The sequence below is a fragment of the Rousettus aegyptiacus genome, unplaced genomic scaffold (genome assembly GCF_014176215.1).
Source record: "Rousettus aegyptiacus isolate mRouAeg1 unplaced genomic scaffold, mRouAeg1.p scaffold_m13_p_6, whole genome shotgun sequence".
Taxonomy (NCBI): domain Eukaryota; kingdom Metazoa; phylum Chordata; class Mammalia; order Chiroptera; family Pteropodidae; genus Rousettus; species Rousettus aegyptiacus.
The window spans coordinates 114,874,203-114,883,351 of record NW_023416309.1 but is presented as its reverse complement, the minus strand read 5'-3'; the positions used below and the strand labels follow the sequence as shown (position 1 = coordinate 114,883,351).

At 69.1% G+C, this 9,149-nt stretch overlaps 2 protein-coding genes across 12 annotated transcripts; one reads left to right on the top strand and one right to left on the bottom strand.

The window, feature by feature from the left end:
• Positions 1 to 94: 94 nt before the first annotated feature.
• Positions 95 to 6,424, bottom strand: GPS1 (G protein pathway suppressor 1). Of its 7 annotated transcripts, none has more exons than XM_016163797.2 (15): positions 4,981 to 5,041; positions 4,614 to 4,698; positions 3,925 to 4,017; positions 3,240 to 3,421; positions 2,650 to 2,814; positions 2,445 to 2,580; positions 2,264 to 2,341; positions 2,068 to 2,128; positions 1,619 to 1,704; positions 1,359 to 1,453; positions 1,168 to 1,273; positions 1,013 to 1,093; positions 791 to 928; positions 579 to 713; positions 95 to 506 (listed from the first exon to the last, which is right to left on the bottom strand). In XM_016163797.2, the coding sequence occupies exons 3-15, from the start codon at positions 4,000 to 4,002 to the stop codon at positions 432 to 434; spliced, it is 1,416 nt and encodes a 471-aa protein (XP_016019283.1). In that variant the 5' UTR covers positions 4,003 to 4,017; positions 4,614 to 4,698; positions 4,981 to 5,041; the 3' UTR covers positions 95 to 431. The 7 variants fall into 7 exon arrangements, with proteins under 7 accessions (XP_016019283.1, XP_036078592.1, XP_036078593.1 ...); XM_036222699.1 differs by having other exon boundaries at positions 432 to 506; positions 4,614 to 4,817; positions 4,981 to 5,040; XM_036222700.1 differs by having other exon boundaries at positions 432 to 506; positions 2,068 to 2,125; positions 4,614 to 4,817; positions 4,981 to 5,040.
• On the top strand, positions 5,019 to 9,058 carry RFNG (RFNG O-fucosylpeptide 3-beta-N-acetylglucosaminyltransferase). Of its 5 annotated transcripts, none has more exons than XR_004951367.1 (8): positions 5,019 to 5,439; positions 5,954 to 6,002; positions 6,460 to 6,641; positions 6,798 to 6,873; positions 6,997 to 7,085; positions 7,161 to 7,326; positions 8,004 to 8,089; positions 8,177 to 9,058. XR_004951367.1 is itself a non-coding variant. In XM_036222720.1 (8 exons), the coding sequence occupies exons 1-8, from the start codon at positions 5,155 to 5,157 to the stop codon at positions 8,256 to 8,258; spliced, it is 936 nt and encodes a 311-aa protein (XP_036078613.1). In that variant the 5' UTR covers positions 5,092 to 5,154; the 3' UTR covers positions 8,259 to 9,058. The 5 variants fall into 5 exon arrangements, 3 of the variants coding, with proteins under 3 accessions (XP_036078613.1, XP_036078614.1, XP_016019164.2); XR_004951366.1 differs by having other exon boundaries at positions 5,090 to 5,439; positions 6,720 to 6,873; XM_036222720.1 differs by having other exon boundaries at positions 5,092 to 5,439; positions 6,539 to 6,641.
• The last annotated feature ends 91 nt before the right edge of the window (positions 9,059 to 9,149 follow it).

Here is a 9,149-nt window from a genome sequence, read left to right as displayed (position 1 = left end):
TGAATGTGAGGGAGGAGGAGCCAGGGGCCAAGGCCAGGCCCTGCCCCAGAGCCTGCGCCCGGGATCTGGCCCCCAGAAGGAGCAGTGCAAGGGATGTGTCTCAGGCTGCCCTTTAATGGACTAAGATTCACAACTGGTCTGCAACCCCAAGTAATACAGGAACGGGGAGGCGGGCCCCTGGGTGCCACTGGGGTGAGTGAGCCCTGTTGGCCTCTCCTTGCAGGAAGGGCGAGGGGCAGCTCATCTTCCTGGGCCCACGGCACGGCATAGCAGGGGGCCAGCAGGAAACTGGGGCACGTGGAAGCCCAGTGGCAGGGCCCCTCCAAGTGGGCCGTGGGTGGCACCTCTGGAAACGCCTCAAGCGGGCGGGCCCGGGTGCGAGGTCCAGGGCGGGGCGGGGCATGCAGACCGTCCTGAGGCCGGCGGCGCCTTTACATGTTGGTGCTCATTCGAGATTGGCTGTTGGCAGGCGTCAGCTCCCCCTGGCTCCCCTCGCGGGGCGGGGACTGCGGTGGAGACACAGCCGTCAGCTGCGGGTGCGCATGCGCCTGCCCGCCCCCCGCGCCGCCACTGCCCACCTTGACGTGGATCTGGTTGCGCAGCACGGCCGCGCGCAGGATCATGGCCTTGGCGCGCCGCTGGAACTCCTTGCCCATGAGCAGGGACTTCTCGAAGGTGGTGCTGCGCTGGTCCACGTCCCGGGCGTACAGGATCTGTGGGGTGGGGGGTCAGCGGGGCACTGCGGGGCACAGCCCTCCTGGCGCCCCCACCCTGGCCCGAGCCCGGCCACCTTGCTGTGGGAGTCGATCCGGGCGTTGATGAGCCCCTCCAGGATGAGCTGTGTCAGCTCGTCCTCCAGCGCCGCCACCGTGGTGTTGAAGGCCGTGGCCATCTTGCGCATGTCAGCTGACACGTAGGGGCTGAAATACTGCGGGGCAGAGGGGAGTCAGTTGCCTGCAGCCTCCAGATGCGGCTGTGGCGCCCTGCCGGGGCCAGGCGTCCCCACACTGACCTGGATGAGAGCACGGTTGCGGATCTGGGTGTACAGCGTCCTGACGTGCGGGGCCAGGTACATGTCCAGGAGCAGGTTGTCCTGAGGGGACAGCAAGCAGGTCAGGGCCAGCACCTGGGCCCTGCGCCCCCACCCTCCAGCCGGGCGGCTCGCACCTTCATCTCATCCAGCATCTTCAGGCACGAGGCGTACTTGGACTCGTAGAACTTGAAGATGATGTCCCGGACCTGCGGCTCCAGCTCCAAGAACAGCTTGAAGGAGCTGCAGGCACCAGACTGCTCAGAGCTGCCCTGCCGCCCACCCCTGCCCTGACGGCCCGGCATCCCCAGCACCCCCCAGCACCCACCTGCTGGAGATGACGTTGCGTTGCAGCTCCTGCCGGTCAAAGGTGGCCAAGGCGCACAGGCCACCATAGACAGCCACGTTGCTGGGGGACAGCAGCTGAGGGAGGGGCACAAGGGAAGGAGTCCCCATGCCTGGGGTCCCAACAGCCAGGCCAGAAAGGAAGCGCCCTGCTGCGCTGGGGACCCCATTGGGCGACACCTCCCATCAAAGCGCCCTCCCCTGCTCTCCAGTCAGTCCGGCAAGGGCACTCGCGCCCCTTACCTCGGGGAAGTCGCAGTGATCGAAGGAGGCGAGCAGGAAGCACTTGGCCGCCTGCTTGTACTTCCGTGCAGCCAGTTCAGCCAGCCCTGTGGGAGGGGGGGGTGAGGCCGGGGGGACTGTCCCGCCACCCCAGGCCTCCTGCCCCACGTGTTCCTCAGCCTCAGGGTCAGAAATGCTAGTGAGGTGAGTGACGAGAGTGACAGCCGATGGTGTCCTCCAGGCAGGCCGCACGGAGCTGTTGCTGCTGCGGCACTGCAGACAGCAGCTGCCGGGTCACGGCCCTGCTCCTGATCCCGGTTCCGGGCAGGTGGCAGCTACGGCAGGGCCTGTGGGGCTCGAGGGTCCGACCGGCCTGGGAGGACTCAGTGGTGTGGCCCACACGGGCCGTGCATAGTGGAGGTGGCCTGGGGTCAGCCGTGCGCCCTCCTGCCCTGGGCACGGGCCCTCACCTGCAGCACACTTGAGCTTGGTGAGGATGGCCTGGGTCTGGCTGTCCCGCTCCCCACGCTGCTGCAGGGGAAGGTGGTGCATGTGAGCGACCAGCGCCCCACAGCCCCGCTGACCCCCGGCCCAGACCCCAGCCTGGCCCGAAGAGGATGAGGTCCGCCAGGTGAGCAGTGGTCAGGGCTCCTGGGGGTGGGTTACCTCGGCGATCTCCGGGGTGGACTCGGCCTTGCTAACATAGCTGAGCACGTGAGACCAGTTTTGCAAGTAGACACTGACCTGACGGGCAGCAGCAAGGGCCGACTCAGCATGGGGTGCCCCCGGCTCAGGGCGTGCTGCCCGCAGCCCCACCTCCCACCCCCCCACCCCCCCACAGGGCCACCTTGATGACGTTGAGGCACATGTTGATGACGTGCTTGGCGCTGGTACAGTAGTCCCGGGCCCGGGAGTAGCACTTGAGGGCATTGCTGAGGTCCCCACAGTCGAGGTAGTGGTCACCCAGGTCGTCGTGGCCACGCCTGCAGACAGGGCTGTGAGCGCAGACTGGCACGCACCCCCACACCCCGGTCCCTGCTCCGCGCACGCACCTGATGCTCTCTTTGATGGAGTTGCCCTTGTAGTTTTTGAGGTCGGTGTCCAGCTTCTCCAGCTTCAGCAGGGCCTTCTTCCGCGTGGCCTCCACCCAGGCCGTGTCCAGCGGCGGGGGCTCTACGCCACTCTCGGGGATGGCGTCCGGCGCGTTCTGCAGCTCCCTGCAGGAGGACCTGACCGTCAGGGGCAATGTACTCCCCAGTGGGAGGACCCGGTTGTGTGGGCTCTGGGGGAGCCTGTGGAACAGCCCAATGGGGAAAGGGCACGCATGCAGCCAGAGAAGCAAATCACCATGCGTACGAGCGGTGCTCGGCGTCAGGATGAGCACACATGCTTGCAGAGAAGCTGGGAGCACACGGAGCCTGACCTCTCCCCACTGAGAGGGGGCACCCGGCCCATGTGCCCCCCCTGGCTTTTCAACAAGGCACCCCCAGGCCAGCAGCAGGTCACCGTGCCGTGGGAGCGCTGCCATAGTGCCTGCCCAGGGCCAGGGCCAGGGCCAGGGCCAGGTGCTAGAGCGCCGGCAAGAAGAGCCCCTGCCGTGGCTGGACCCAATGGGGACCTGCCACACCCTGCCCTGCCTCACCTGGTGGCCTCCGAGAGCTTCCGGTGTACGTCCTCATACACGTCCACGTTGAAGGTCCTCTGCACGAAGGACAGGGCCATCTTCAGGGCCTCTGCCCGCAGCGGGGGGCAGTGGTCGGCGATGAACTGCAGGCGCTCGATGCGCATCAGCCCACTGTAGCTGGCGGCGTACTGCTCCAGGTCCTGAGGGGGACACTGTGCAAGGCGGGACCCAGGACCCTGGCCCCAGCCCCAGCTCGGGAGTCAGGAGCAGTGTCTGCGAAGGCCTGGCCCTTGATGGGAACCAATGGGCATGTGGGCACCAGAGACAGGCCACACTGGCAGCTAGTGCAGAAGCCTCCGGGTGGCGCTACACCCAGAAGGTGGGGTGCAAATGGCCAGGGCCCAGTGGGCACGGCTCATGACTGCACCACCAGGCTGGCCAGCGGGGAAAGTGCTTCATAATCTGGGCCCTGAGGAAGCCCTAGCCTGACCTGCAGCACACCCAGCACGCGGGCCCTTCTTGTGGGGGAGGAGTGGGGGTCCCCAGCTGTGCTAACAACCATCGCACGTGGGCAATCAGAAACACTGCAGGTTTCTGGGCGAGAGAAAGAGGGCCAGAGTGGAGAGCCTGGCCTAGACCCACCAGCAGGGCTGACGCCCAAGCCCCCGCCCCCTTCGTCCGGGAGGGCCCTCCAGCCTCCTACCAGAGTGGGGTTCTCCACCACGTAGTTGACATCGGGTGCATTCTGTGGGTCCTCCTGGGGGTCCACATCGATCTGCATGGGCTCCACCGCCCCCTGCAACGTGGGCGGCATCCTATCACCTGCGGCCCAGGACCGCCCAGGGAGGGCGAGAGACCCTCACTGTGCCCCCAGCTCAGCTCTGCCCGCCATCTCCAGGCGGCATTCTGTGCCCCTACAATGCCAGTAGGAGCCCCTCCCCACTCCCGCCATCTCCAGCACCTCGAGACTAGCGGCTGTCGGGTAGGAACCCCTGGCCGGATTCTAACCGCCCGTCTCTGGGGCGGGAAAGCACTCATCGGAAGACGGCTACCCGGGGACTCCCGAGGGTCCCTAACACGTTCCCAGCCACCGTCCTGACGCAGCTTCCTCCGAACCATAGGGAAGAAACGGACGCGACCTCAACCCGGGAACGTCCCGAGCAGCCGGAGCAGCAATGCCGGCGAGTCCCGCCGCGGGGCCGGACGCCTGCCGATCCGCAGGCGGGCGGGGTCACCTGGGGCGCAGCAGGCCGGACCTGGCGGCACGAGCGGCGCGCTCCCGGGAGCACGGCGAGCGGCCCCTGCGCGGGCTCGGCGGCCGGTGGGCGGGGCTGCCCCCCTCCCGGCTCGCTCGCTCGCTGGCTGTCCTGGGCCCTCTGTCCTGGACGGTACCTCATAAAGCAGCGTACAGGCCGACAGGCTGGCGCTCAGGCTGAAGTCCCCGGCCGTGCCCGGCAGGAAGAGGTCTGCCCTACTGCTGGGAGGGGCGCAGTACAGAGCTGTCACTGACGAGGCGGCCGCGCTGGGGGCCGGGCTATCCCTCATTCTGTCCTGACTCTCTGCACCCCCCGACCCTGACACAGAGCTGGCTGGCTGCTGCAGGGAGAAAGAGCGTTAGCGCGGGCGGGCCTGCCAGCGCCGACGCGCGGGGACGCTGCGGCCGGGAGGGGGCGGGGCGCGCGGGCCGCACGGCCGGCCTCGGCCTCGGCTCCGGCCCGGCGGCGGGGGCGCGGAGGGGCCGCCGGCCGCGGCTCGTTACCTGCAAGTTAAACACCTGAACCGGCAGCGGCATCTTCGCCCACCCCGCCGCGGCGTGCCGTCCACTTCCGGGACAGCGCGGCCACCGCTTCCGGGTCGACGTGTGGGCGAGGCGGCTCTTAAAGGGGCCGCGACGCGCGCCTGGCCAGGGCGCTGCCGGCCGCTCGGCGGCCGCATGAGCCGCGCGCGGGGGGCGCTGTGCCGGGCCTGCCTCGCGTTGGCCGCGGCTCTGGCCGCATTGCTACTGCTGCCGCTGCCCCGTGTGCCTGCTCCGGCCCCGGCCCCGGCCCCGGCCCCGACGCCAACCCCCGGCCCCGGCCCGCGCGGACCCCCCGGCCGCGCCGCCACACCCCGCCTACGGCCCGAAGACGTCTTCATCGCCGTCAAGACCACGCGGAAGAACCACGGGCCCCGCCTGGGGCTGCTGCTGCGCACCTGGATCTCCCGGGCCCGCCGGCAGGTAGGTCCCGCCCAGGACCCCGCCCCCGAGACCCCGCCCAGACAGCCCCAACCCGGGGATCCCCAACCCGACACTACTACCCCTGGAAACCCCACCCTGGCAGCCGTGCTGCCAGACCCCGGGACCCTCTTATCCAGGGCTGTGTCCCTAGCCCTGTGGCCAGGCCCCAAGCCCCGAGTCCGTGAGGACGCAGGGCCGCCCAGGGCCCACCTCCTCTTGCCCTTTTCCAGGGTCCAAACTTGGGTGGGTTCTCCCAGCTGACACTGGGCGGAGACCCTAGAAACGTCCACAGGGCAGAGCAGGCCTGGCCCCAAGACCACGGCAGACGCTGAGGATGGTGGTCCGCAGACGCTGGAACACCATCCTCTCCTGTCCCCACCCGAACCCCCGAACCCGGTGCAAGCCGGAGGCCTCCTGCCCCTCTGCAGCCTCACGGGAGCTCACCCTGCCATGGGTCCGCCCCGCCCGCGGCCCCTGGGGAGCACCCCTCACACCACCCGCTCTCTCTTCCCAGACGTTCATCTTCACCGATGGTGACGACCCTGAGCTACAGCTCCAGGGAGGTGAGCGGCCCCTGCCCGGCCAGCGTGCCCCAGGGCCTCCCCTCCCAACACCTCTCATTCCCGTGCCCTACATTGCATGTGGGGGGTGGGCGAGTCAGCCGCTCAGGGTCATCAGCTGGTAGAGAGCAGAGCCAGGATGCCCACCAGCTACTGGCCCAGCATCCAGGGCCCCTGCCTGCTAGCCATGCTCAGCCTCCCTTGGCCACTGGCTGACTTCCGGGGCCCCAGGCCAAGCCCTATTGGGAAACCATCCTTACCCCACTTTCTCATCCGTCAGGTCAGGTCAGGTGGGTCCCACTTCAGTCCTGGTTCTTGGTTTCCACTCGTGGGGTTTCCACTAGCACATCGACTGAAAAGGCCAGAAATCAGCGACAGGGCCAGCTGAGCGAAGCCGAGCCAGGGCTGTGGTCAGAGCAGGCCTTGGTGCCTTAAGCAGGGTGATCTGTTGGATAGCCAGGCTTCGCCCTGACGGGGATGAGACGGGCTGAGTGCACCTTATCCCGCCCTCGTAAATGCCCTGTCCTCCGACCCGGCAGGCGGCCACGTGGTCAACACCAACTGCTCAGCCGTGCACACTCGCCAGGCGCTGTGTTGCAAGATGTCGGTGGAATACGACAAGTTCATGGAGTCTGGGCGCAAGTACGTGGGGGCCGCGCCCCTCGGGGGGCCTGCCGGGCCGCCGCCGGGCCCCACACCAGGACTCCCCCCTGCCCCCAGGTGGTTCTGCCATGTCGACGACGACAACTACGTGAACCCCCGGGGCCTGCTGCAGCTGCTGTCCACCTTCTCCCCCAGCCAGGACGTCTACCTGGGGCGGCCCAGCCTAGACCACCCCATCGAGGCTACCGAGAGGGTCCCGGGAGGTGGAACTGTGAGTGACCGGGCCGGGCCGGGCAGCTGAGAGTGTGGAGACCCGGCGGGGAAGGGCAGGTGCCCGAGCTTCCCGGTGGGGGCGGGGCCCGGGAGTGCTGACTGGCGGCTCCGTCCTCCCCAGGCGACCACTGTCAAGTTCTGGTTCGCCACCGGCGGGGCCGGCTTCTGCCTGAGCCGGGGCCTTGCCCTCAAGATGAGCCCGTGGGCCAGGTGAGTGGGGCCCGGGGGCCTCGGCCGGGCGGGCGGGGGTGCGCGGCCGGCGGCGCTGACCCGCCTTGCCCCCAGCCTGGGCAGTTTCATGAGCACGGCCGACCGGGTGCGGCTGCCGGACGACTGCACGGTGGGCTACATCGTGGAGGGACTGCTGGGCGCCCGCCTGCTGCGCAGCTCGCTGTTCCACTCCCACCTGGAGAACCTGCGGAGGCTGCCGCCTGGCGACGTGCTGCAGCAGGTGCGGCCCGCGCCCCGGCCCGGGCGGGCGTCCCTGCCTGGGAGCCTGGCCTCGCCCTGCCGCCCCAGGGGCCTGGCTCCCCTTCACCCCGCTGCCTGAGCGGCTTGGCCCGCCCCTCACCTCACTGCCTGAGGGGCCTGGCCCCCACCCCCACCCCGCTGCCTGAAGGGCCTGGCACCCCCCCTCACCCCACTGCCCGAGGGGCCTCATCTCCCACCTTGTCGCCTGAGGGGCCTGCCCAGCAAGGGCTTCCAGCTGAGCAAGGGCCCGGGGATGGTGGGTCCCATCGTGGACCCTGGGCTTGGCCTGCTGAGACCCGGGTTCAGCCTCATGTGGGGGCTCGTTGGTCAAGGACGTCTGCTCTGCTCTCCGAGGAGGGCAGGCCGGGGACAGCTGGGCAGTAGGCAGTGGTCTGGATGGTGACAGGAGTCAGGTCATGCCGACAAGCGGCCAGCCAGCTTTGCGGGGGCACCTAGCCCGCTGCGGTGTCTTCCGCTGGCCGTGCCTCGGCCCTCGGCACCCTCCGGTGCAGTTCCAGCCCCGCCCCGGAGAGCGTGCATGGGGCCTGGGGACCCGGGAGGCCAGGCGGCCTCTGCTGGACTCCTGGGGTGGCAGGGGACCCTGGAGGACATGGGGGCAGGGTTCAGCCCTGAGGGCGAGTGGTCCTCTCCCCCCAGGTCACCTTGAGCTACGGGGGCCCTGAGAACCCACAGAATGTGGTGAGCGTGGCCGGAGGCTTCAGCCTGCAGCAGGACCCCACACGGTGAGTGGGTGGTGGGGGAGTCGGGGGGTGGCACCCTGGAGCCAGCACGGCCCCTCCCTGCCGCCCTGACCCCCATTTCCTTCTCAGGTTCAAGTCTGTGCATTGCCTTCTCTACCCAGACACGGACTGGTGTCCCATGAAGAAGCAGGCTGACCTCCTCTCTCAGTGACCCCTGACCCCCCAGCCATGGTGGCTCTGCCCCAGGAGCAGGTGTGCAAAGCCTCCCACGGGCGCAGAAACAGTGCTGCCCCCTGCTGGCCTCACTCCGCTCCCCAGGAGGCCTAGGCCTAGGCCACCACACCCAGACTCTGGGATCCCGGCGCCCTGCAGGAGCGGGCAGGCCCGTGTGACCAGGCGCTTTGGGGGAGCAGGGGCAGTGCTGCCTGCCCTGCTCAGGGGGTACAGAGGCTCCTGTGCGGGCTGCCCCTCCTCCCAGCCCCTCCGAGGCTCACTCCGGTGGGGAGTGTCTGCACCCTGGTATTTGGGGGAGGGGGGACTGGCATCCAGCACCCGGGGCTCTGTCCTGCCCTCCTCACCCCACTGGAGGGCCCCAGGCCGGCGTCACATGGAGAAGCTCCCCCTCCGCTCCGGGCTTCGTGCCAGAGAGGGCATCACGGTCTCCAGGGAGCAGCACTCAAGGACTCGGGGCCCCTGGCCAGTCGCGCTGCTGTGCGTCTCCAGGCAGAGGCCCCCTTCCTGCCCTGCCCCCCGCCGAGGTTCCTCAGCCCGACCCCCAGACCCCCTCACCGGGGACCTTGACGACGCCCGTGCTCCAGCTGCGTGTTTGTCCTCTGCGTCTGGCCCCAGGCCCCTCACACAGCAGCCTCGCTGGGCTCCCTCTGAGGTGACCGCACCCTCCAGGAGCCCCCCCCCCCCAGCCTCCCCTCTGGAGGGCGGGGTGGAGGGGGCTCGGCCGCTGCCCGAGGCCCCCCGTCACACCTTCAGCAGGTGAATAAAGGCTCCACTGTTCCTCCTGCCTCACTCTGTCCCGTGGAGCAGCAGCTCCTGGTGGCTCTGCCCTGGACAGGCCACACGGCGTCCACCCCGGGCCTCTGGGTCT

Bases quoted from the DNA above. Each gene is read 5' to 3' on its own strand.
- GPS1 (XM_036222699.1), bottom strand. From the start codon at position 5,013: ATGCCGCTGCCGGTTCAGGTGTTTAACTTGCAG. The intron at 4,818-4,980 runs GTAACGAGCCGC...TTCTCCCTGCAG, and splicing joins TTCAGGTGTTTAACTTGCAG to CAGCCAGCCAGCTCTGTGTC. The intron at 714-790 runs GTGGCCGGGCTC...CCCACCCCACAG, and splicing joins GGATCGACTCCCACAGCAAG to ATCCTGTACGCCCGGGACGT.
- RFNG (XM_016163678.2), top strand. From the start codon at position 5,155: ATGAGCCGCGCGCGGGGGGCGCTGTGCCGGGCCTGCCTCGCGTTGGCC. The intron at 7,086-7,160 runs GTGAGTGGGGCC...CCTTGCCCCCAG, and splicing joins AAGATGAGCCCGTGGGCCAG to CCTGGGCAGTTTCATGAGCA. The intron at 7,327-8,003 runs GTGCGGCCCGCG...CTCTCCCCCCAG, and splicing joins CTGGCGACGTGCTGCAGCAG to GTCACCTTGAGCTACGGGGG.